General features: G+C 42.2%; 1 protein-coding gene and 2 pseudogenes across 1 annotated transcript in view; 1 reads left to right on the forward strand and 2 right to left on the reverse strand.

Annotated features, from left to right (window-relative positions):
• MFRP (membrane frizzled-related protein) overlaps positions 1-24766 on the reverse strand; it is a 211523-nt gene that overhangs the window by 181059 nt on the left and 5698 nt on the right. Inside the window, exons 3-4 of the mRNA XM_063941743.1 lie at positions 21567-21697; positions 21366-21491 (exon numbers count right to left, since the gene is read on the reverse strand). Of these exons, the coding sequence (XP_063797813.1) occupies positions 21366-21491; positions 21567-21697 (257 nt within the window). The remainder of the gene's footprint in view (positions 1-21365; positions 21492-21566; positions 21698-24766) is intronic.
• Positions 3526-3645, reverse strand: LOC134968164 (5S ribosomal RNA; annotated as a pseudogene).
• Positions 10022-10141, forward strand: LOC134967074 (5S ribosomal RNA; annotated as a pseudogene).

Consider the following 24766-nt stretch of genomic DNA (forward strand, 5'->3'; position numbering starts at 1 on the left):
GAGCATTGTGCTACAAGATAAATCTCACTATACACAAGAAATTATGAATCAACTACATGCACTGAGACCTATGTCAAATTGGACACTGATCCTACAATGACTTTTCAGAAGGAACTCAATATCGGACTAGAACAGGCTGTTCAAAATAAATGATTAGATTCCAAACTTAAGGAAGCATTACTTCCTAAAAATCCCATTCATTCCGTGTCTATACACATTGCCGAAGATTCACAAAAGTTTGGTGAACCCCCCGGGCCGACCGATTGTCTCAGCCAGGGGGTCTTTGTACCAACCAATAGCTGAATTCCTTGATGCTCTTCTCCAACCACATGTGACCAAGCGACAAACCTACCTTAAGGACACTACAACGTTCCTTAGAAAAATTATGGTGTTTGATGCATTACCATCTGACACACTGTTGTGTACTATGGATGTCTCCTCCTTCTACAGCTCCATTCCGCATGAGGGAGGTTTAGAGGCGATGAGCACATTTATTAGTAACTTGGGTGATGAGTTTGGTCTAGACAAAACACTTTTTCTTACATTACTTGAATTATAACTAACCAAGAATCATTTTTTGTTTAACGGTTTGTTTTATTTACAGTGGTCTGGCTGTGCCATGGGGAGCAGTGTGGCCCCGGCTTATGCCAACGTTTCTATGTTTGATCAAGAACAAAAAGTATTCTTTGATAATGTGTCTTTCAGGGACAACATAGTTTTGTTTATTCGTTACATAGATGATTTTTTTATGTTTTATGTTGTGGAGGGGCAGTGTGATGTTGTTTCATGAAATGATGCAGAACATTAATCAGAATCCAGGCCCCATTAAATTTACGTTTGTCTGTTCATCAGATTCAATTAATTATCTTGATGTAACCGTACATTTGAAAGAAGGTAAATTAACATCATCAGTATTCTACAAGGAAACAGACCGTAATTCATTATTAGATGCGAGTAGTCATCATCCAGTATCACTAAAGAAAGGTCTTCCTTATTCACAGATGTTACTGGTAGCCCGTATAACTAGTGACCCCAATATGTTGGAGGATGCATTACAAATGGTAGTTAATAAGTTCAAAACCAGGGGTTATAACATCGGTGACCTTGAATCAGCCAAAAATAGAGTAATGCAACTGGATCGTGCTCTGATGCTTCAGGACACACCTGTTCACAAAGATGAACAAAAGTTGTTCATATGGTCTACTAGGTATTCTACATCGAGCCCAATTATACCTCGAGCCAGTAAGGCCTTGTGGCCAATTATTAAGACCGATAAGACCCTCCCATGTTTTCAACAGACCCAGATTATGACTAGCTATAAAAGGGGATGCAATTTACGGGATCACTCAGTTAAAACTGAAGTCACAGATTATACTCCCAGACCTGGTATTTTTGGTTCAGTTAAAAACCTGGCTGCTAGAAGTGCCCTTCCTGCATCACATGTGCTTCCCTCATTACGGGATCATTTTTTTGTACACCCAGTAACAAAACAAAAATTTAACATCAGATATGTATTGAATTGTACAACTAAATTAATTATATATTACATTATTTGTCCATGCAAGTTACTATATGTAGGCCTGACTACCCGTACTTTACGGGACGTATGGCAATACACCATTCCAATATTAGCCAGGCACTAGCTGGCAATTCTAATGAACAACCAGTGTCTAGACATTGTTGTGCGAAAGCACACACATTATCTGAACTTCGTTATCAAATGATAGATCATGTCTCCCCGTTACGGAGAGGAGGAGACAGTGTTCTAGCTTTGCATAGGTTGAAAGCTAGGTGGATTATTAAGTTAAACACTTTACAACCTTCAGGTCTTAATGAGAAGATTAATTGGAATTATTTGAGATATAAATAAGTAATATACTAAGTAGGACCTTGTGCCTTTGAATCTCAGTTCTGTATATGGATATTGTTAGAGATATAGGTTATCAATGCATTGGATCTCTCCAATTATGTTTCTACTTTTGACCTTTGATAATTAATTATATTGTGGTGACATACTCTTCCTGCTACTAAATCCAGCATTATGTCTTTGTTATGTAAATAACAGTATGAATGCGTGCTGCGCTGTATATTTTACAGTGATGACACGGTAGTAGTACTGGTTATACATGTTTTGAATTTTTAAGTATCTAATTATGGTATTATCTACACTGTTTTGTATGTGTCACATTTCCGATTATGTTTTGTTTGTTTTTAAATGTATGTAGTTTTCCACCTGTCAGGCTGTCTGGCCAGTGACAGCGTGGGGAACTTAATGCATTGGGTTGCTGTGGTAACCGCCGCTTCCCGATGATGTCATCTATCAGGCGCCGGGTCCTGACCGGAAGCTCCACGCTGGTCCGCGGCTGTGCACGCTGACAGGGGGACGCTATATAGGTGAGTTTGTGATGGTGTTTAGTCATATGCTGCTTACCTGTGAACACCTTGATTGCCTGATGAAGGGACCCGCTGTGGCCCGAAATGCTGCAACATAACTATGCTTGTGTTGTATTTTACTTACACCGTGACCTGTATTAGTGGATATCTGACTCCTGCCATAGATGTTAACAGGTCGTTGTTGTTTTTTGGACATTAAAAATATACATGTTGCTCAAGTCCTGCAGTGCCGTGTCCAGTTTGAACATCTAGGTGTTCTTATTGCATTGTATATATATATATATACATATATATAAAATCACGACAGCACTCAAAGCCTATGTATATAAAGCAAAAAATGGTGGTGCAAGGCAGCAAAAAATATAAAACACTCACTTCTCCAGCGATGCAGAAAAAGTAGACAAGCCAGCACTCACGTGTAGATGAAAGAAAAGCAGTATTTATTCCTTAACCAAACGGCATGGTGAAGTACAGCAAATACAGCAAACACAGCCCGACAGCTGTTTCAACCGTCTGGTCTTCCTCAGGGGCTAACCGCACTGTTGTCAGAACACAAAATATAAGCCTCAAATCGCTCCACAATCAACCCAGCAGCATCAAGACGTGGGCTGAGACAAGTCCGGGCATGTCTAATGCATCCCCTGCTGTCTCCACCCACTCCATGACACTGGTAACTAAGCTAAACAAACCCGATGTCATGCAAAGCAACGGCTCCAGAGCGTGGCAAAACGTGCGGCAAGTGGTCTCAGCAGCCTGGCTAGTAAATGGCATGCTGATAGTCAGGGGAATTGCAAGGACGCTGTATATCAAAACAGATGTGAACAAAATGGAGTGATGTGTTTAAAAAAGTAAAAGGAATAGTGCTGAAGCTCAGAAGAACAGGGTTCCCTGAAAGTGCTGGCTAGAAAGTGCAGGGTGCAAAAAGCAGGAAGGAAGGAATGACAGGTCTAATAGAAATAATAGCAGGTGACACAAGGACAACCCTCAAAACAACCTACTGCAAAGCAATGCCCACTTGTTACGGCAATCAATATAAATAAGAATATATGTGCAAAAAGAATCCAAACTGCCCTATTGGAGAGAAAACCCACAGAATGCACAATGTCCACAGCCTTGTGGTATTAAGTAAGTGATGTACAGCACCCAGTATTCCCAGATCGTCACCGATACTGGTACTGACTGGGCCCAACACTGCTTAGTTTCCAAGATCAGCCGGAATTGGACGTTTGCCAGTGTGGTATGGCTGTAAATATCACTAGACCAACATATGTTGTCTACTGGGGAATCCCATATAGGCAGCTGGAATCTGATACTGCTAAATACGACACCAAAGATGGACAATAAGCTGCACATAGTGAGCAAGAGAGGGTCTGCATGGTGGATGTTGATAGCGAGGGTGAAAGGAAAGGTGTCACTGCTAGTGAAGTGGGGACCTGTCTGGATCGAGTCTCTAGATATATAAAGACACACGGCAGTGTCTGACAGGGGTTCTGTACGATCTGCCGGCCGCCGGCTTACCGACAGTGTGGCGAGCGCAAATGAGCCCCTTGCGGGATCGCTGTGCTCACCACGCTACGGGCACGGTGGCGCGCTACGCGCGCTACACTATTTTATTCTCCCTCCAGGGGGGGTCGTGGAACTCCACGAGGGAGAATAAGAGTCGGTATGCCGGCTGTCGGGCTCCCGGCGCCGATATGCTGGTCGCCGGGAGCCCGACCGCCGGCATACTGAAGACCACCCATCTGACAGCACATAGCATGCAAAGAACATCAATGACAGGACACACGGCGGTGTCTAAGAAATTTAAACCAAACAGCGGAATGCAGAGCCCAACAAAAAGTCACTATAATATGTCACAGGAAGCAACATAAAAGAAAATCTTCATTGAGGCCAATCGGAGTAAGGCGATTAAGTCTGTGTATCCATTGTAGTTCTCGTAGCAAAATTCTGTCCCGATCACCCCCACGTTGTAGGGGCGGTATGTGATCAATGATACAACATTTGAGCTGGTTAACAGTTTGATGTGCATCCTTGAAGTGTCTCGCGACCGGTAAGTTAGTAAAGTCTTTTCAGGTGTCTGTAGCAATTAGGCACTTCTTGATAGATGAGCGGTGTTGGCTGAGCCGTTATTTCATCATTCTACTAGTCTTACCGACATACAGACGGTTGCATGGGTATCTCAAAATGTAAACAACAAATCTACTGTTACAGTCCAGCCTATATTTGATGGAATATTCCCTCCCATCAGTGGGATTTTTGAAGCGATTGCCTATTATCAGAAAAGAGCAATACGAATATCCTGTACACTTAAATACTCCCGGTTTGGTGGTAAGCCAATTGGAAATCTTTCTAGGTTTCCGCTGTGAAAAGTCTGTCTTGACCAAAAGGTCCTTGAGCTTCGGTCCTCGTCTATAAGTTATTAGATTACTTACCAGTGTCATGGAGTGGGAGGAGACAGCAGGAGATGCATTAGACATGCCTGGACTTGTTCACCCTACGTCCTGGTTTGATTGTGGAGCCATTTGTGGCTTATATTTCGTGTTCTGACAACAGTGTGGTTAGCCCCTGAGGAAGACCAGTCAGTTGAAACAGCTGTCGGACTGTGTTTGCTGTACTTCACCATGCCGTTTGGTTAAGGAATAAATCCTGCTTTTCTTTCATCTACACATGAGTGCTGGCTTGTCTACTTTTTCTGCATCGCTGGAGAAGTGAGTGTTTTATATTTATTGCTGCCTTGCACCACCATTTTTTGCTTTATATACATAGGCTTTGAGTGCTGTCGTGATTTTCTATCATTACTCAATTTTTTGATGTGCACCTGCCCCGTGGAATTTACATGTTCTCTCCTCAGTTAATAATTGACTTTTCAGTATTTTTTTCTTGTTTTCTTGTTACCAGTATCTTTTTTGCACATATACAGCTTTGTGGTGTGTGATCAAGCACACCTGTGCTAGTCTGAGCAAACAAATATCTATCATTATAGTTTTTCTTTTTTTCAATGTCTACCAGTAAGGAAATTACTGATGCTGATGCAGAACACATTCTCTTTGATGACACTGACTCACTGGGCTTTCACACTGACAGTCCGGAGGTGTTTATCAGTTATCTCCTAAGATTAAAGAAATGGGAAGTTGAACTTCAACTCCATGGACTTACCTTATCGCAATATTATAAAGAACAATTTATTCCCAGGGGGTTCAGGTTGCATAACCAACCCACACTGGGAAGACATAGCAATGGTTTCTGCACCAGATGGTGCAACATACTGAATAAGTGTTCATTTGACTTAATGCTGCTGGTGATTGAACAGGCAGGCATTGATTTGAATGATATCAGGAAGGACATCTCCGAATTAGAAGCATCAAATGTATTTAAGTCAATCCAAACCCCAGACAGAGAGCTTCTGTCCAAGTTGAACAAGGACATAGATAAATTTAAAGGTGATTTGCTGAAGTTCAAAAAGAACACGTACAAACAGGTTAAATTGGACTACAAGGACAACAGGGTATATCCTTGGTATTCGCGTAGTGAACCCCGAAGATATAAACCACAGTTCCAACGTGGCAGAAGACCTATACAACCCTTTACAGACATTGTCAGCCAGTCCCAAACTTCGGCAAGCGACTCAGATGCTCCATCCACCTCTGGCCAAAACCTTACATCTTTACAGAGATCCTCCCGGAATAGAAGACCGCAAAAAAAAACAATGTACCCACCCGTCGAGGTGGGAGAAAAAGAAAGGAAAAGACAACAAAAACACAATTAGAAATGGTAGTCTTCAATCTGTGGGTCTAGGGGGGAATACCGCACTGGTCTACAAATAGAACAAATGAATATAATAACCAAAATAGACTGATATAAAGAAAACCTTAATTTCTTATTCTTAATTTGGTGGTGCACCCTGAGTCAATGGTAGCTAAAGACAACAAAGGGAGAAAAAAAAGACTCTTTTGTGGGCGCACTCTTGTCTTAAATTAACGTATGAGACGATCAGAAAATTCTAAAAATTAACTTTTATTAATATGATAACAATAAAATATTCAGTGGTCAAAAAAGCATCAAGGTAATATTCAAACTTGACAGCAGTAATTTAGCTGATATTGAATAGTATAGTGCAGTACTACAGTAAATAGTAATTGAATGCTGAAACTCGCATGATAAGTATTCACTGCCGGTGTCCCAGGTCTTGAAAAATGTATTGGCCCAATCAATAAATGTATCAGATAAGGCACTGAGGTGCGCTAGCTTAATACTAGTGTAATTAGGGTGCCTGATGATGTAATGTACCCAGCTATCGTAAGAAAAGAAAGAAAAAGTATATGGAATGAGATGACAGAGTGAATCTGCTGTCAGTGTTAGACTCTGAGCGTAATAAGCCAATCTCTTCTCTACTAAACTGAGTATTCTTCAAGGGTCGCCCACTTGAATACTGGCCCAGCCCTACACTGATTAGCTTCCAAGATCGGACAGTTTTGGGCGTTACCAGTGTGGTATGATAGTAGAGACAGTTATAAATGAGAATCCGATGCTACTGGAATCACTGATGAGAGTTCACGAACTACATAGTATCAAAGAATGTCAGAGGTAAGATGGATCTGCTGCCAGTGTTAGACAGGGACCGACCCTGAATCAGTGGTGAGAGTCCATGAAAAAATAGAAAAGAATGAAACAGACGAAAGCAGAATGAGACTCCTAAGTGCTTGATAGATAAAAATCCCTCGAATCTGATAGCCGGAAAAAAATAATATCTGAAATAGTCTGGGGCAATCCGTTCTGAGGCTAGATATAAAGTTTAGCAAGTATTGAACACTTTCTGTCCAGAATGGCGCCAAGTAAAAGATGCAATTCAGAAACACCTACCAGTCCTACACCTGGATGCAGACTTATCGCCGCTTTTAGACTTTACTCTTCAAATTAGCTGGAGGAGATCTAGCAACATGAAGGATATGCTAGTCCAGAGTCATTTCACACGAGATGCCACCAGATCCAGAAATGTTACTGGATCCTTTCCATGTGGCCGATGTAAAGCGTGCCCTCAGATCCAGATAATAGACAAAGTCAAAGACAAATGGGGACAGGATATTCCCCTGAAACACTTTTTCAATTGCGATACACAAGGCCTGGTCTACTGTCTAGTCTGTAGCTGTAATCAACGGTATGTCGGTATGACCACAAGAAAATTCAAAACGAGAATTTTAGAACATATGGGAACTATCAGAAATGCCTCATCAGACCTGCTCAAGGGCAAAAAACTAACATCTGTAGCAAGACATTTTCATGCACAACATCCAGATTCCCCCTGTGAGATACGTGCATTCGGTCTGGATAGAGTGCATTTAGGCATACGGGGAGGTGATCTGAGCAAGGAACTCATTAAAAAAGAAAGTGAATGGACATTCAGGCTAGGAGGATTAAAACCCGGGGGCCTGAACGAGTACATCAACTATAGTGCCTTTTTATAAGCGATAATGCATTTTTGCCTTTTTTACGCAACCATTCAATTCCTCTAACTCCCTTATGGAGTCGTCATAGATCACCACCTTTATGTTACTCAATGTGTAGAATATACTCTCATTTCCCCCTCCCCCTTCTTTTCCCCTTCCTCTTTCACACATCCTTCTTACACAGCAGTCTATTATTCTGTCAATATCTTATACACTTATGATTCACCAATACATCCCATACACCTTCTCCAGTTTTTTCCTCTCAGATCGCAGCATTAAAAAGCATTTACCTGTCTGTCACTTCCAACCTATTTTTCCCCTTCCTTTTTCACACATCCTTCTTACACATCAGTCCTTCACCCTGTCAATATCTGATACACCCATGATTCACTAATACATCCCATACACCTTTTCCAGTTTTTCCTCTCAGATCGCGGCATCAAATAGCTGTTCACCTTTCTGTCACTTCTATTAAATCCTTTTATCTAAATAATTTTTTACACTGAGGCGATTTCCCATACATTCATCACACCACCTCTCATTTTTTATTTTTTATTTATTATTTTCCATATCACAATTATTGCCCTGTTGGAACCGCCATGGGTTCCAACAGGGCACCCTCTTATGCCAACATTTTTATGGCAGCATATGATCAGGAGCACATCATTGGTAATTCACGTTTTTGTCACATTTTAGCATTTTATGTACGATACATCGATGATTTATTTTTTATTTGGCAAGGCAGTGAAGAACATCTTTTGGAATTCATCAATGAACTCAATGCCCTCCCTGGAAACATCAGATTCAGTTTGACCTTCAGTAAAACACAAATTAATTTTTTGGATGAGATCATCAAAAAGGAGAATAATACATTGCTAGCTTCAATCTACAGTAAGGACTCTGACCGTAACACTCTTTTATTGCACTCCAGTTTTCATCCAGCGCCTTTGAAAAAGGGCTTGTCTTTCTCTCAACTGCTGAGGGTGATACGCAATCACCTCTAATCCAACGGAATTACCAGGAGCTTTGGAATCTATGTGCCAGAGATTCTTGGACAGAGGATAATCCAAGAATGAAATCAATAATGCTTTATCGCGGATTGAGAAACCTAACAGAACTGAACTTCTACATGTGAAAACTGATCCTACCAATAAAGATCGGGATAGGCTCAATTTTTCCAGTATGTTCACCACGGCATCAGCCTTTATACGTAACCACATCAGAGAACATTGTCATTTGATCTCCAGTGATCCGACATTGAAAAAAGACTTATCTCTAATACCAAGATTTGCTTATAGACGAGGACCGAATCTCAAGGACCTTTTGGTCAAGACAGACTTTTCACAGTGGAAACCTAGACAGATGTCCAATTGGCTTACCACCAAACCGGGAGTATTTAAGTGTACAGGTTTATTCGTATATTGCTCTTTTCTGATAATAGGCAATCGCTTCAAAAATCCCACTGATGGGAGGGAATATTCCATCAAATATAGGCTGGACTGTAACAGTAGATTTGTTGTTTACATTTTGAGATACCCATGCAACCGTCTGTATGTCGGCAAGACTAGTAGAATGATGAAAGAACGGCTCAGCCAACACCGCTCATCTATCAAGAAGTGCTAATTGCTACAGACACCTGAAAAGACTTTACTAACTTACCGGTCGCGAGACACTTCAAGGATGCACATCAAACTGTTAACCAGCTCAAATGTTGTATCATTGATCACATACCGCCCCTACAACGTGGGAGTGATTGGGACAGAATTTTGCTTCAAAGAGAACTACAATGGATACACAGACTTAATCGCCTTACTCCGATTGGCCTCAATGAAGATTTTCGTTTAGGTTGTTTCCTGTGACATATTATAGTGACTTTTTGTTGGACTCTGCATTCCGCTGTTTGGTTTAAATTTCTTAGACACCGCCGTGTGTCCTGTCATTGATGTTCTTTGCATGCTATGTGCTGTCATACACCGCCGTGTGTCTTTATATATCTAGAGACTCGATCCAGACAGGTCCCCACTTCACTAGCAGTGACACCTTTCCTTTCACCCTTGCTTTCAACATCCACCATACAGACCCTCTCTTGCTCACTATGTGCAGCTTATTATCCATCTTTGGTGTCGTATTTAGCAGTATCAGATTCCAGCTGCCCAGTAGACAACATATGTTGGTCTAGTGATATTTACAGCCATACCACATTGGCAAACGTTCAATTTCGGCTGATCTTGGAAACTAAGCAGTGTTGGGCCCAGTCAGTACCAGTATCGGTGACGATCTGGGAATACTGGGTGCTGTACATCACTCACTTAATACGACAAGGCTGCGGACATTGTGCATTCTGTGGATTTTCTCCACAATAGGGCAGTTTGGATTCTTTTTGCACAAATATTCTTATTTATATTGATTGCCGTAACAAGTGGGCATTGCTTTGCAGTAGGTTGTTTTGAGGGTTGTCCTTGTGTCACCTGCTATTATTTCTATTAGACCTGTCATTCCTTCCTGCTTTTTGCACCTTGCACTTTCTAGCCAGCACTTTCAGGGAACCCTGCTCTGCGGAGCTTCAGCACTATTCCTTTTACTTTTTTAAACACATCACTTCATTTCATTCCCTTCTGTTTTGATATACAGCGTCCTTGCAATTCCCCTGACTATCAGCATGCCATTTACTAGTCAGGCTGCCTAGACCACTCGCCGCACGTTTTGCCGCGCTCCGGAGCCGTTGCTATACATGACATCGGGTTTGTTTAGCTTAGTTACCAGTGTCATGGAGTGGGAGGAGACAGCAGGGGATGCATTAGACATGCCCGGACTTGTCTCAGCCCACATCCTGATGCTGCTGGGTTGATTGTGGAGCCATTTGAGGCTTATATTTCGTGTTCTGACAACAGTGCGGATAGCCCCTAAGGAAGACCAGTCGGTTGAAACAGCTGTCGGGCTGTGTTTGCTGTACTTCACCATGCCGTTTGGTTAAGGAATAAATCCTGCTTTTCTTTCATCTACACGTGAGTACTGGCTTGTCTACTTTTTCTGCATCGCTGGAGAAGTGAGTGTTTTATATATATATATATATATATATATATATATATATATATATATATAGTGTTTTTAATTTATTTGAATTACACAAGTAAATAGTTAAATACAGCTTCTTCCATAATGGGTCTACCATGCTTTAATGTGTATAAGGGGCTCAACCATAGTTTAACGTGTATAAGACACTACTGTGCGGTGTAATGTGAATTGGTACTGTACTGTGGCTACACACCTTCCCAATGAAGCAATTATTTATTTATTATTACCAGTCATTTATATAGTGCACACATATTATGCAGCATATTCCTTACCACACAAACACGGGTTAATTTTTTATAGGAGCCAAGTAGCCTACCAGTATATTTTTGTATTGTGGGAAGAAACCAGAGTACCCAGAGGAAACCCACGCAAGCATGGGGAGATTATACAAACTCCGCACAGTTAGGGCCAGGGTGGGATTCAAACCGATGTCCTCAGTGCTGTGAGGCAGTAATGCTAACCATTACACTGTCCGTACTGCTATGCCCCTATATTGTTGTTGCAAGCCTTTGGCATGTACTGACCCTATTTTAAACATGGGGGCACCCAAGGGAAACTTTCACCCTGAGCTTCACAAGGTCTAGAACTGGCCCTATCACCAATTTAGGATTTTTAAATATTGGTTCTTTTCAAATGTTATAGCTAGGCCCCTAATGCATTACACTGGAGGGGGGCACCAAAACATACCTTTGCTGCAGGCACTATGGCGCCTAGCTACACCTCTATTTGGCACACATTGCAGTGTATTGTATTTGTCTAGGCTCATTGTCACATGCTATTCTCAGTCACACGCTGCACATTACAATATTGTAGTTATGTCTAACAAAGGCAAGGAAGCTAAACATACTGGGGCACTCTGTGTTATGTAAGAACTGTAACACGGAGGTTTTGTTACAGGATGGTCAGTGCACTGCTTGTTTTGTGCCCCGGGCACCTCAGCTTCCCCAGCTCCAGCACAAGAGCCTCCATTGGCCTCTTTGTCTAACATGCTGGCTAAAATTGCTGACCATATTGCAACCCCACCCTTGCTCCCCTGTGGGTCTCCCACAGCAATTACAGCCTGTTTATCAGCTTATTTCAACCCCACCCATCCCTTCTCCCTGGTTGGACTTATTCTCTAACTCTATACAGAGTATGGCTGCTTCATCATCTGCATTTCAGAATATATTGCAGGTCCATGTGACACTGCCAACACCCACTGCCACTAAGCATGCTGTGCCTTCTTCACAGTCTACACCACTCTGCCAGGGAGAAAGAGGTGCAATCCAAATTTAATGTGGCTGCCTTAGTTAGTAACATAACGTAGTAACATAGGCCTTCATTCCGAGTTGATCGCTTGCTAGCTGCTTTTAGCAGCAGTGCAAACGCTAAGCCGCCACCCTCTGGGACTGTATCTTAGCTTAGCAGAAGTGCGAACGAAAGGTTAGCAGTTCTGTTATTAAATATTTTCATGCAGTTTCAGAGTAGCTCAAAACTTACTCCTACCTTGCGATCACTGCAGACAGTTCAGTTCCTGTTTTGACGTCACAAACACACCCTGCGTTCGGCCAGCCACTCCCCCGCTTCTACAGGCACGCCTGCGTTTTCTGCTGACACGCCTGCGTTTTTTAGCACACTCCCGGAAAACGGTCAGTTACCACCCAGAAACGCCCCTTTCCTGTCAATCACTCACTGATCACTCGAGCGATATAAAACAGTCGTTCGCCATGTGTAAAACTGCAAAGTTTTGTGTGAAAGTACTTAGCGCATGCGCACTACGGCCCATGCGCATGCGCAGAACACCCGATTTTTAGCCTGATCGCTACGCTGCGAAAAACGGCAACAACAGATCAGCTCGGAATGAGGGCCATAGTTTCTGAGGTTGAAAAAAGACAATTGTCCATCGAGTTCAACCTGTTAGTGATCTCCTACACTGTAGTATTTAAAAAATAATTTTAACTGTGGTGAATGTTTAGTCGTTATGTATATTCATCTCTTTTTTTAATTATTTACATACCATAACCCTGTATATCCTTATCCGTATTTATCTAGCCCATTCTTAAAAGTAACGATCGAGTCCGCCATTACTACTGTCTCAGGCAGGGAATTCCAAATCCGTACTGTCTTTACTGTGAAGAAACCTATACGTCTCTGGGTGCGAAATCTCCTCTCCTCTAACCTAAGCGGGTGTACTTTGTGATGATCTCACCAAAAACAAATCCACCACTAGCTCTGTGTATTGTCCCCTTATATACAGGTTGAGTATCCCTTATCCAAAATGCTTGGGACCAGAGGTATTTTGATTATGGGATTTTTCCGTAGTTTAGAATAATTGCATACCATAATGAGATATCATGGCGATAGGACCCTAGTCTAAGCACAGAATGCATTTATGTTACATATACACCTTATACACACAGCCTGAAGGTCATTTTAGCCATTATTTTTTATAAGTTTGTGCATTAAACAAAGTGTGTCTACATTCACACAATTCATTTATGTTCCATATACACCTTATACACACAGCCTGAAGGTCATTTAATACAATCTTTTTAATAACTTTGTGTATTAAACAAAGTTTGTGTACATTGAGCCATCAAAAAACAAAGTTTTCACTATCTCACTCTCACTTAAAAAAGTCCGTATTTCGGAATATTCCGTATTTCGGAATATTTGGATATGGGATACTCAACCTGTATTTGTAAATGCTAATCATGTCCCCTCTTAATCTCCTTTTCTCCAGTGTAAATATGCCAAGCCTTGCAAGCCTGTCCTCGTTTTCTAGCGTCTCCAACACCTTAATCAATTTGGTCGCCTGTCTCTGAAACTATTTTAGTTCCAGCATATACGTTTTATAGTATGGTGCCCATAATTGTGCGCATTATTCGAGATGTGGCCTCACTAGTGATTTGTATAATGGGAGTATAACACTCTCATCCCATGCATCAATTCCCCGCTTTATGTATGCTAATACCTTGTTTGCCTTATTTGCTGCATTCCTACTTTGGGTACTACTGCTAAGTTTGTTGAGAACACCTAAATCCTTTTCCAATACAGAATCCACTAGTTTTTTACCATTTAGTGTGTAGGTAGTATTCCTGTTCTTGCTACCAAAGGGGGTAATTCAAAGTTGATTGCAGCAGGATTTTTGATAGCAATTGGGCAAAACCATGTGCACTGCAGGGGAGGCAGATATAACATGTGCAGCAAGAGTTAGATTTGGGTGGGTTATTTTATTTCTGTGCAGGGTAAATACTGGCTGCTTTATTTTTACACTGCAAATTAGATTGCAGATTGAACACACCACACCCAAATCTAACTTTCTCTGCACATGTTATATCTGCCTCCCCTGCAGTGCACATAGTTTTGCCCAATTGATATCAAAAATCCTGCTACGATCAACTTGGAATTACCCCCAAAGTGCATTACCTTACATTTGTCTATACTGAACCTCATTCTCCATTTTGCTGCCCATGCTTCCAGCTTAAATAAGTCATTCTGAAGAGACTCGGCATCCCCCTCCGAATTTATACCCTTACACAGTTTGGTATCGTCTGCAAAAATTGACACCATGCTCTCTAGACCTACCTCATTTATGAAAATGTTGAAAAGTAATGGTTCAAGTACAGACCCTTGTAGTACACCACTTAGTACTTCCGTGTGTTTTGAAAAATTTCCATTTACCACCACTCTCTGCTCCCTTTTATCCAACCAGTTTCTATCCCAAGTGCATATTATTCATCCACCTCTTTACCCTGATCTGGGTTTGCACTAACTTTCATAAAAGCCTATTAAGTCTTGACATGATCTATCCTTCAGAAATCAATGTTGGTTCTAATTAATAACCTTATTGGTTTCAAGGAACTCCTGTATTCTTTCCCTTAAAATACCTTCCAGTATCTTATGGATATAAGACTTAATGTTCTATAATTACCTGGTTCAGATTTACATCCCTTTTTAAATATCAGCACTACTTCCACTATACGCAGGTCTTTGGGGACCATGCTTGATGTACAGTAAGTATGTCACTGAATATCAAATATAGTGGTCTTGCTAGTTCAGAGTGTAGCTTCATGAGAACCCTTGGGTGAATTCCGTCTGGCCCAGGTGATTTACTGTATTAATCTTATTTTTTTTAAATTGGTCACAGACTACTTCCTCACTTAAATAAGCTTTTAGCAGTGAAACATTATCATTGCTGAGGTTATGCGTTAATCCTGCCATCTGGTCCTCTCTTGTGAATAAAGATGAAAAAAACTTTAATTTTTCCTCTATGTCATTGTCGTCTTTGATTAGGATGTCCAACTTGCCTTTTAAGGGGCCTATACTCTCCTTCTTTAATCTTTTGCTGTTGATGTATTTAAAACACTTTTTGGGGTTTGAGTTACTTTCCTTTGCTGTTAGTTTTTCGTTTTCTATTTTAGATGCTCTGATTTCTTTTTTGCATAATTTGTTTCAATCCTTAATGTACTAAACTGCCTCTCCCTTCCCGTCCGATTTATAGTTTTTGAAAGCTCACTTTTTTTTGGCCATTAGTTCCTTAATCTTTTTGTTAAGACACATTGGTTTGGAATTACAGGTTGAGTATCCCATATCCAAATATTCCGAAATACGGAATATTCCGAAATACGGACTTTTTTGAGTGAGAGTGAGATAGTGAAACCTTTGTTTTTTGATGGCTCAATGTCCACAAACTTTGTTTAATACACAAAGTTATTAAAAATATTGTATTAAATGACCTTCAGGCTGTGTGTATAAGGTGTATATGAAACATAAATGAATTGTGTGAATGTAGACACACTTTGTTTAATACACAAAGTTATAAAAAATATTGGCTAAAATGACCTTCAGGCTGTGTGTATAAGGTGTATATGTAACATAAATGCCTTCTGTGCTTAGATTTAGGTCCCATCACCATAATATCTCATCATGGTATGCAGTTATTCCAAAATACGGAAAAATCCCATATCCAAAATACCTCTGGTCCCAAGCATTTTGGATAAGGGATACTCAACCTGTATTACTCCTTCGCTTGCTGCCCATGGGAATGAATTTATGAGTATTACTAGCAAGCAACGTTTTTAATACATCCCATTTCTCTGCAGTATTCTTGACTAAAAACAAAATTTCCCAGTCAATGGGGATAATTCAGACCTGATCATAGCAGCAATTTGTTAGCAGTTGGGCAAAAACATGTTGCACTGCAGGTGTGGCAGATATAAAATTTGCAGAGAGATTTAGATTTGGGTGGGTTATATTGTTTCTGTGCAGAGTAAATACTGGCTGCTTTATTTTTACAGTGCAATTTAGATTTCAGTTTGAACACACCCCAACCAAATCTAACTCTCTCTGCACATGTTATGTCTGCCCCCCCCTGCAGTGCAATGGGGGGGTCATTCAGACATGATCACTCACTATAGTTTTTTACAGCGCTACGATCAGGTCAAAACTGTGCATGCTTGTGCACCGCAATGCGCAGGTGCGTCGCACGGGTGCAAGGCAGATCATTGCTGTGCGATGGGTTTTACGAAGAATCCATTCGCACAGCTGATTGCAGGGAGATTGACAGGATGAAGGTGTTTGTGGGTGGCAACGGACCGTTTTCAGGGAGTGGTTGGATAAACGCAGGTGTGTCCAAGCGTTTGCAGGGCGGGTGTCTGACGTTAATTCCGGCCCCGGAAAGGCTGAAGTGATCGCAGCAGCTGAGTAATCAGCTGTTTATTAGCCTAGTTCAACTCAGCTTAGAATGAGTAGGTAAGTAGTAAACAGGTTATCTATGAGCCTGCAGGTAATCTGATCCTATACATCCCATTGCGTATAGGAGCCCAGACACCTCATCTCCACTCCTCTGTGACCTCCTGACTGACCGGCTTGTGTGATGTATACACAGGGGAGGCTTTAACAATAAGAGTGAGGTCTTCGGGTTAGAGAGAGATCTGCACAGAAGGTGAGAGAGGAGAGGTACTTCTGGAGTGTATGCACTGACTAGGCATTGCGGAGCCATCAGTGGCGAAAATGCGTGGTGAAGGGAATTGTGTGAGCTGGTATTCCAGATCAGGAGATACAGAACTACTGCATCAGGATACTGTAATCCTATACTACTGTGGCACTTAGTAAGTAAACTACCATCCTGGCTTGCAATTGTTAATGTTATTGTGTACTGTGTGTGTATATTTACAATAAACGGCATTTGCCATTTTACTAAACTGTATACCTGAGTGATCAGAGAATCCGTATCTTCACAGCCAACATCAGAGATGTCACCTATTACATTGGGGATGCAGCTCTGGATACTGCTCTACTGTCCTCTAAGGCTTCGGCTGCTTCTATGTCAGCATGCCATATTGTTTTGCTTCTTTCATGGAAGGCAGACTCTGATGCTAAGAAAGCTGTTTAAGCATTTCCATACACAGGTGAATTTCTGTTTGGGCCAGAATTGGATAAGATTGTTAACAACATGGCAACTTCTAAAACAGCTTGCCTCTACATGGTCAGACTTTATCCTTTCAGTCCTTTTGCCCTCAGGAAAAGGCCAGAGGTCAGACCTTTCCTAGGCAGTCTCACTCTGCAAAGGCTGCTAAGCCTAAATCCAAGAAAGCCTGTTTGGCTCGACGCACAACTACCAAACCAGAGGATAAGCCCTTTGTCTGATGTGGTGGGCCTCCCCCTGGGGGACAACAGGTTGGGAGGCCAACTTCATAATTTCTCCCATGCATGGCATCACTCTCACAGGTACGATCTCTCCTTCCTGAAGCATCCTCCCAGACAATACTTTCCTACCAGTCCATCAGAAGACCTCAACAAGACCAAGGCTCTGAAGATGGTCATTCACTCCTTACTGCAATGAGGTGCGATTATCCCTGTCCCACTGTCTCAAAAGGGCCAGGGGTTCTATTCTATGCTCTTTTTGCTTCAGAAACCCAGTGAGTCTCACCATCCCATATCCTAAATCTAAAGTTACTGAACAAATACCACAAGGTGCCCAGGTTTCCAATGGAAAAGCTTCATTCCATTGTCCTGGCTACGCGGCCTGGGGACTTTATGGTCTCCCTGGATATACAGGATGCATACCTCCATGTACCTATTGCACCCTGTCATCCACAATATCTTCGATTTGCTGTCCTCCGTCAGAATTTCCAGTTCCATGCCTCACCCTTTGGTCTTTCCACAACCCCTAGGGTATTCACCAAACTGATGGCAGTGATGGCTGCTCATCTTCGACAACAGGAAATACGTATACTCCCTTATCTGGATGACCTCCTTCTTCTGGCTCATTCTCCAGAGGTCTCCACCATCATCTACAAGTCATTTCTTCAGAGTCACGGTTAGCTAATCAAAGCGGCCAAGTCCTCTCTCATCCCATCTCAAAGAAAGCTCCATCTCGGAGCTCTCCTGAATGCTCTATCTTCCTCTGGACAAGATTGTAGCACTAAAATTATGCATATGCAGCCTACTCCAGAGTCACAGGGTTCCTATATACTCAGCAATGCAGACCATGGGCTCCATGGTATTCGCCTTCGGCATGGTGGAATACAGCCAATTCCACTACAGGCCTCTTCAACTCCTAATACCAGGTGGAATGGACAACTCCAGCATATCAAGTCTCATAAAATGATCCTGCCTCAGGAAGGCCGAACATCCCTCTCCTGGTTGTCCCCCCACCCACCCACCCTGGACAAGGGTTGCCCATTCTGGATTACACACTGGGTTCTTCTCACCATGGATGCCAGACCCATTGGGTGGGGAGCTGTCATGGGCAGTCACTCCTTTCAGGGCCGCTGGTCCCCAATTGAAAGGGATCTTCTAATCGATGTCCTGGAACTTCGGGCAGTTTCCAGGGCTCTTCAGATGGCTCAATACCTTCTTCACAGGTCTACTGTAAAAGTACAGTCAGACAACGCTTATATCAAGCAGTGCCGCAGCGATGCAGGAATTAGCACAGATTCTTGCCTGGGCAGACAAGCATCTTCTGGCCATCTCCGTGATCTTCATCCTGGGAATCCTCAACTGGGAAGCAGACTTCCTCAGTCGAAAGGACATGCATCTTCACCCAGATGTCTTTCAACTTCTGGTGAACAACTAGGGTCTTCCAGACGTGGTCCTCATGGCATCCAGACACAAACACAAGGTACCTGATCCTCATGCAACCTTCATGGATGCACTAACAGTCCCATGGAACTTTTTTCTGGCTTATCTCTTCCATCCAGTCTGTCTTCTTCCTAGAGTACTGTGTCATTTCAAAGAGGAAGGCGACAGGATCATCCTAGTGGCTCCAGCATGGCCCAGGCACCAATGGTTCACAGATCTCCAATATCTCTCCATAGATGAACTCTTTCCACTTTCTCCTCGACCAGATCTTTTATCACAGGGTCCTTGTCTGTACCCGGACCTAGTTTTATATATATATATATATATATATATATATATACTGTATATATATATATATATATATATATATATATATACTGTATATATATATATATATGTATATATATATATATATATATAGATATCTTGGCTGCTGTGGCTGTTTGTTTTAACATATAGACTGGACTGGACGGGACTGGACATGGAGCCATCAGTGGTGACTGACAGCCCAGCTCTGCAAAGGCTTATAGGAGGCTGCTGCTGCTGCACATGCGCAGCAGCTCCATCAGCAGCAATGTTTCTTTGAGCTTGAATTTTCAGTTAATGCTGTCCGATCTGATCTATCTATCTATTTATCTATCTATCTATCTACCTAACTCGGTATTCACTTTGTTAATTATATTGATAGGGACCCCCAAATGTTTTTTGCCCAGGGGCCCCCACATGCCTTAGTCCAGCACTGAGTGCCATATTTCGCAGGGTGTTAAGCGAACGGGGCCTAATGCTGTCAAGTGTCTGTCCTAATCAGAGACCTGTGCTGTAGGTCAGGTAGTATCTCTTCCGCTCTTTCTACCATCCCTCTTTCTCTACCTGATACTCTCTGTCCCTGACACTACTGTATCTCTCCCCTCTCTCCCTGACACTCTCTCTATTTCTCCCTTCTCTCTTCCTTACACTCTCTGCCTCTCCTTGACATTTCCTCTCTCACTTACTAGGTCCCGCGAGTAGTATAGATTGCCGATGCTTGCAGACTCCTGATGACTTAGACTTATTCCTGTTAACAATTACACACAGATTGAACACAGTATAATGAAATAAATACTTATTTGAAATATAACAGATATAATATAACACAGCTCTAACTTACATTAAAGTCTGTTATGGTGACCACATATATAAAGTGATCAATCATCCTTTTGCCAAATGAGGTACAGCCTTGAAGTGCAATAAGGGACCAATCATTTTGTCACACACTATCTCCCCATAGTTACCTACACATATTCGGTAAACCATTGTTTGAAAGGGTGGGGTCTACTATTTCAATCAATGTGCCCATGTAGTACTTGCTTGGTGATCTCCAGACAATGGTGGTTATTTAGTACAGATTGCAAATTATGTTAAAAAGCAGAATTTACAATCTGTTCTTTCACATGCGGGAGGCCACCCGTCGTAGGGCCAGTGGCTTTGGCCACAAATTAATTGCGGCCACAGTATATAGAAGGTTCACCGCCATTTTATTGATCGGAGCATCTGTGTGTGACGTCACGCAGCTGCCCCAAAAACACTGCCGCCCCGACCCCATTTTAGACGAGCCTACCCCGCAATGCTCTGTCGCTGCGCAGATTGGGACCTGCGCACAGTAGCATTGGGAATGGAGTTATTGCAGTCGCATCAATTAGCATTGTGACCTGAATACTGATTGAAAGTGCGCAAAAATTTCCAACACATCTAAAGCCCAGGACTTCCAATCTTGTGTCACATAAAAAAACTGTCCCCACATTTAATATGGTGCCATAACATTCTTACATATAGTATAGTAAACATTCAAATCAAGATGGTGGAAAAAAAAAAAAAAAAAACTAATAATAAAAATGCATTGTTACTTTGAAGAGCAGATTTTTTTAATGAGAAAAACTACACATAGAATCATGATTTTTTTTAATTTAGAAAGGTGGATTGATGCTAAAGTAAGAACCACAAAGTATTTCTATTTGGAATTTGTAGAAATAAAAAATGAACTTTTGCTTTTTGCTCACTTTATTGATTTTTCATGAATTAAACAAGTTATGCCCATTTTGGCTACATTTTATTTGTTGTGTTTTAAATTAGTAAATCGATATTTTCTGAAGTTGCTGAGTCTTCTGATAAAAACAAGGTAACATTAGTGATATTGATTTTGCAATTTGATAAGTACAAGTGTTGAAAAAAAAAGCCTCAGTACAGAGGTGACAAAACCAACAGGGAATGGTTTAAATGGTTTAATACAGGTTGAATTACTGAATTTAATTGATTGCTTAAACTACGGACTATCCCATAATCACTGTTCAACTGCAATGTTTGTAATGTTTTCAAATAAACTGTAGCTTATTTATATCACCAACGTACCCCAATGCTTCTTGCTGCAGTTCACCTCATCTTTCCCATCTGCACAGTCTAAGATCCCATCACAGAGAGCAGGAAGCAACAGACAACGCCTTTCATCACACAAAAATTCATCCCAGGAACAGCTCCCTGTTAACAAAATTTGTAAAACTGAAACAGAAAAAAGAAAAGTTTTACACCTGCTTACATTGCTGATCAACCTACCCTGTTTAAGGCCAATCATTCGATATGTAGCAAGGAAGCCTGTGCCACCAGTATGGTCATCAGATACAAATTGGACTTGTAACCAATTGGAACTAGAAATAAACGTGGTGGGAGTTACAGAGCCACAGAACCTGCAATAAAAGTGGAAGTCATCATATAATGCTCAAGTTCCTTTATTGAGGCCTGACAATGGACCTCATTTACACAGCATATTCAATGCACAACACAAAAAGCTTTGGCACCCATGTGCTGTACCTAGGTAGTCTGTTCTGAACATATTAAAGCCTACTCTTTGGACTCATGAGAAGTAATTCAAACTAGAAGTGAACCCAGATTTGCCTAGAAGTGGAAAAAAAATCTTGTAACAGTGTCCAGGTTTCCTCCTAAAATACACATTGAATATCTGCTACATTGTTACATATGACTGTTTTGTGTGATTAAAAGATTTATTTTATATTGTGCCTAAAAATATAACTCTCCAATGAAATACAACTTGAAGTTTCAACATGCATCTTTCACCTGTTTTTCCCCAGTTGATGGCTTGGGCCCCCGAAAGCGGTTAATGAGCTGGAGGAAGATGTGGTTGCCTCTGATCAGATGCCTCAGATAGGTGTGAGAGGAAAGCTAGGCACGGTCAAGCTCATTTCAACTGGTGTGGCCAATTACAACACTGGTGTGTTATGGAATGTGAGGCTGAGTTCTTTACACAAGAAACAGAAATGGGATGCAGTCAGCTTCCTCACGGACGGGATCCCGGCTCTAAATACCGACGCCAGAATCCTGTCCTGAGCAGGAACACTGGCATCTAAATCCCAACAGGACTCGGGATCCTGGGGTCTAAACACTGATGCCCAGAATCCCAATCCTTCTTTCAATTTGATGCGCTGCGGGATGGGAGGGAGGCCCCCCGCCTTTGGACATTAGATGGGGCGTTAGGTTTCAGGGATGGGAAGGGGAGGGTTAGGTGCCAGGGAGAAAGGGTTAGCATTAGACACTTGGGCAGGGAAGGTTAGGCCTAAGCACTAAGCGGGGAGGGTTAGGTTTACACAGTGGGGATGTAAGGGTTAGGGTTAAGCTCCAAGCGGGGAAGGTTAGGGTTAGGCACCCACAAGGGAGGGTTAGGATTAGGCACCCACAACGGAGGGTTAGGATTAGGCACCCACAAGGGAGAGTTGGGGTTGGGGTAGGGAACTGGTGAAGGCTAGGGTGCTTCATGGGGTCTGTCTGGATTCTGACGGGATGCCGCTGATGGTAATTTGACCGTCAAGAAGTCATACTGAAGCATCAGAAACGATCTTATGTCAATGTGTTGGTCCTTTTGGAGCAGGTCAAGAAGGACCTTATGGCAGCAAGCTCCAAGGGTAGAATAGAAATTGAAACTTTCAAGTCATATGGGAATTGGCTGTCAGGATTTTATGTATTATCCACCTGTTATTTAGAAACTCACCAGACGGGCATCTAAGTATATCTGATACCTTCATCTGAAACACAGGATGCAGAGGGACTCAAAAAACTAAAGGTGCATACACACGGTGCAATGTAACCAATTTTGACTATATAGTCAAAATCTTAAGGAAAGTTAGTGCAAATCGCACCGTGTGTACACAGTTTGTGATACCGATGTGCGCTCCTGAGGGGTCAGTATCGCAAGAAAAGATAGACTGTGTAGGCAAGTCAATCTTGACTATATTGTGTACTATCTAGTACATAGTATAGTCAAAACTGGCACACAGTAAAAATCTTACATAATCAAAATCTTAAGTAAAGATAGTCAATATCGGTGGTTCAGGGCTCCGGGGAGTTCAGGAGAAATTGCAAAGTCAAAATCGGAGATAGTCAAAATCTCACCGTGTGTATGCACCTTAAGATGTCCATGGAGATTGTGGGGACTAAAATGCTGAAATTCCAAGAATGTATACTGGTAGAAACCAATACTGAGATTACTGCATTACTCACAAGGTACGATAATTCTAAAAAGCCTAAAGGAGTCATTCCGAGGTGATCACTAGCTGCTTTCGGTCGCTGCGCAGCGATCAGGCAAAAAATCTGCACTTCTGCACATGCGAATGCGGCGCAATGCGCATGCGCGTCGTACTATTACAACAAACAAACTACATTTAGTTTCACACAAGGTCTAGCGAAGCATTTCAGTCGCACTGCTGGCCGCAAAGTGATTGACAGGAAGGGGGCATTTCTGGGTGTCAACTGACCATTTTCAGGAAGTGTTCGGAAAAATGCGGGGCGTGCCAGGAAAAACGCAGGCGTGGCTGGGCGAACGCAGGGCGTGTTCGTGACGTCAAAACAGGAACTGAATAGTCTGAAGTGATCGCAAGCGCTGAGTAGGTCTGAAGCTACTCAGAAACTGCACAAAATGATTTTGTAGCCGCTCTGCGATTCTTTCGTTCGCACTTCTGCTAAGCTAAAATACACTCCCAGTGGGAGGCGGCATAGCGTTTGCACGGCTGCTAAAAACTGCTAGCGAGCGAACAACTCAGAATGACCCCCTCAGTACAAATGTCTTGTATGCCACAATGTTAAAAGCCACTGAATGCATACAGATTGATGCAAATGGTGTGTACTCTACGTAGCAGAAGAAACGAGTCAGCTTTAAATGTAGCAAACAGTCACAGGAAGGATTGCTGGTACTGTAGCTGAATTCGGGAGCCACAAGACATTTCAGTTACAATCAAGAGTAGTACATAACACTGAGCATGTGTGACCCTGTAACTGTCCCAGGGATTAGAGACAAAGGTGGTAATTCAGATCTGATCGCTGCTGTGCATTTTCGCAGCAGGCGATCGGATTCTAACTGCACATACGTATGCACCACAATACACACGCGCGTCGGACAACAACAGGCAAGTGAGGCAACGCCAGCCAGCGACGGGATGGTACGAAAAAGACGATCACATGAGCGTTCCCAAGGTGATTGACAGGAGGAGGCTGTTTGTGGGTGGCAACTGACTATTTACAGGGAGTGTCCGAAAAAACGCAGGTGTATCCAAGCGTTTTCAGGGAGGTAATCAGCCTGTTCTTATCGCACTGAAAGAGTAAGTCCTGAGTTGCCCACAGACTGCACACACTGGGTTTTTGCAGCTCAAATACACATGCGATTGCATACCTTCACGCCGAATTTACACTCCCCCTGTGGGAGGCGACTATCTGATTGCAGGAAAATAAAAGGTGAAACCATTGTCACA

The sequence above is a fragment of the Pseudophryne corroboree genome, chromosome 10, assembly GCF_028390025.1.
Source record: "Pseudophryne corroboree isolate aPseCor3 chromosome 10, aPseCor3.hap2, whole genome shotgun sequence".
Taxonomy (NCBI): Eukaryota; Metazoa; Chordata; class Amphibia; order Anura; family Myobatrachidae; genus Pseudophryne; species Pseudophryne corroboree.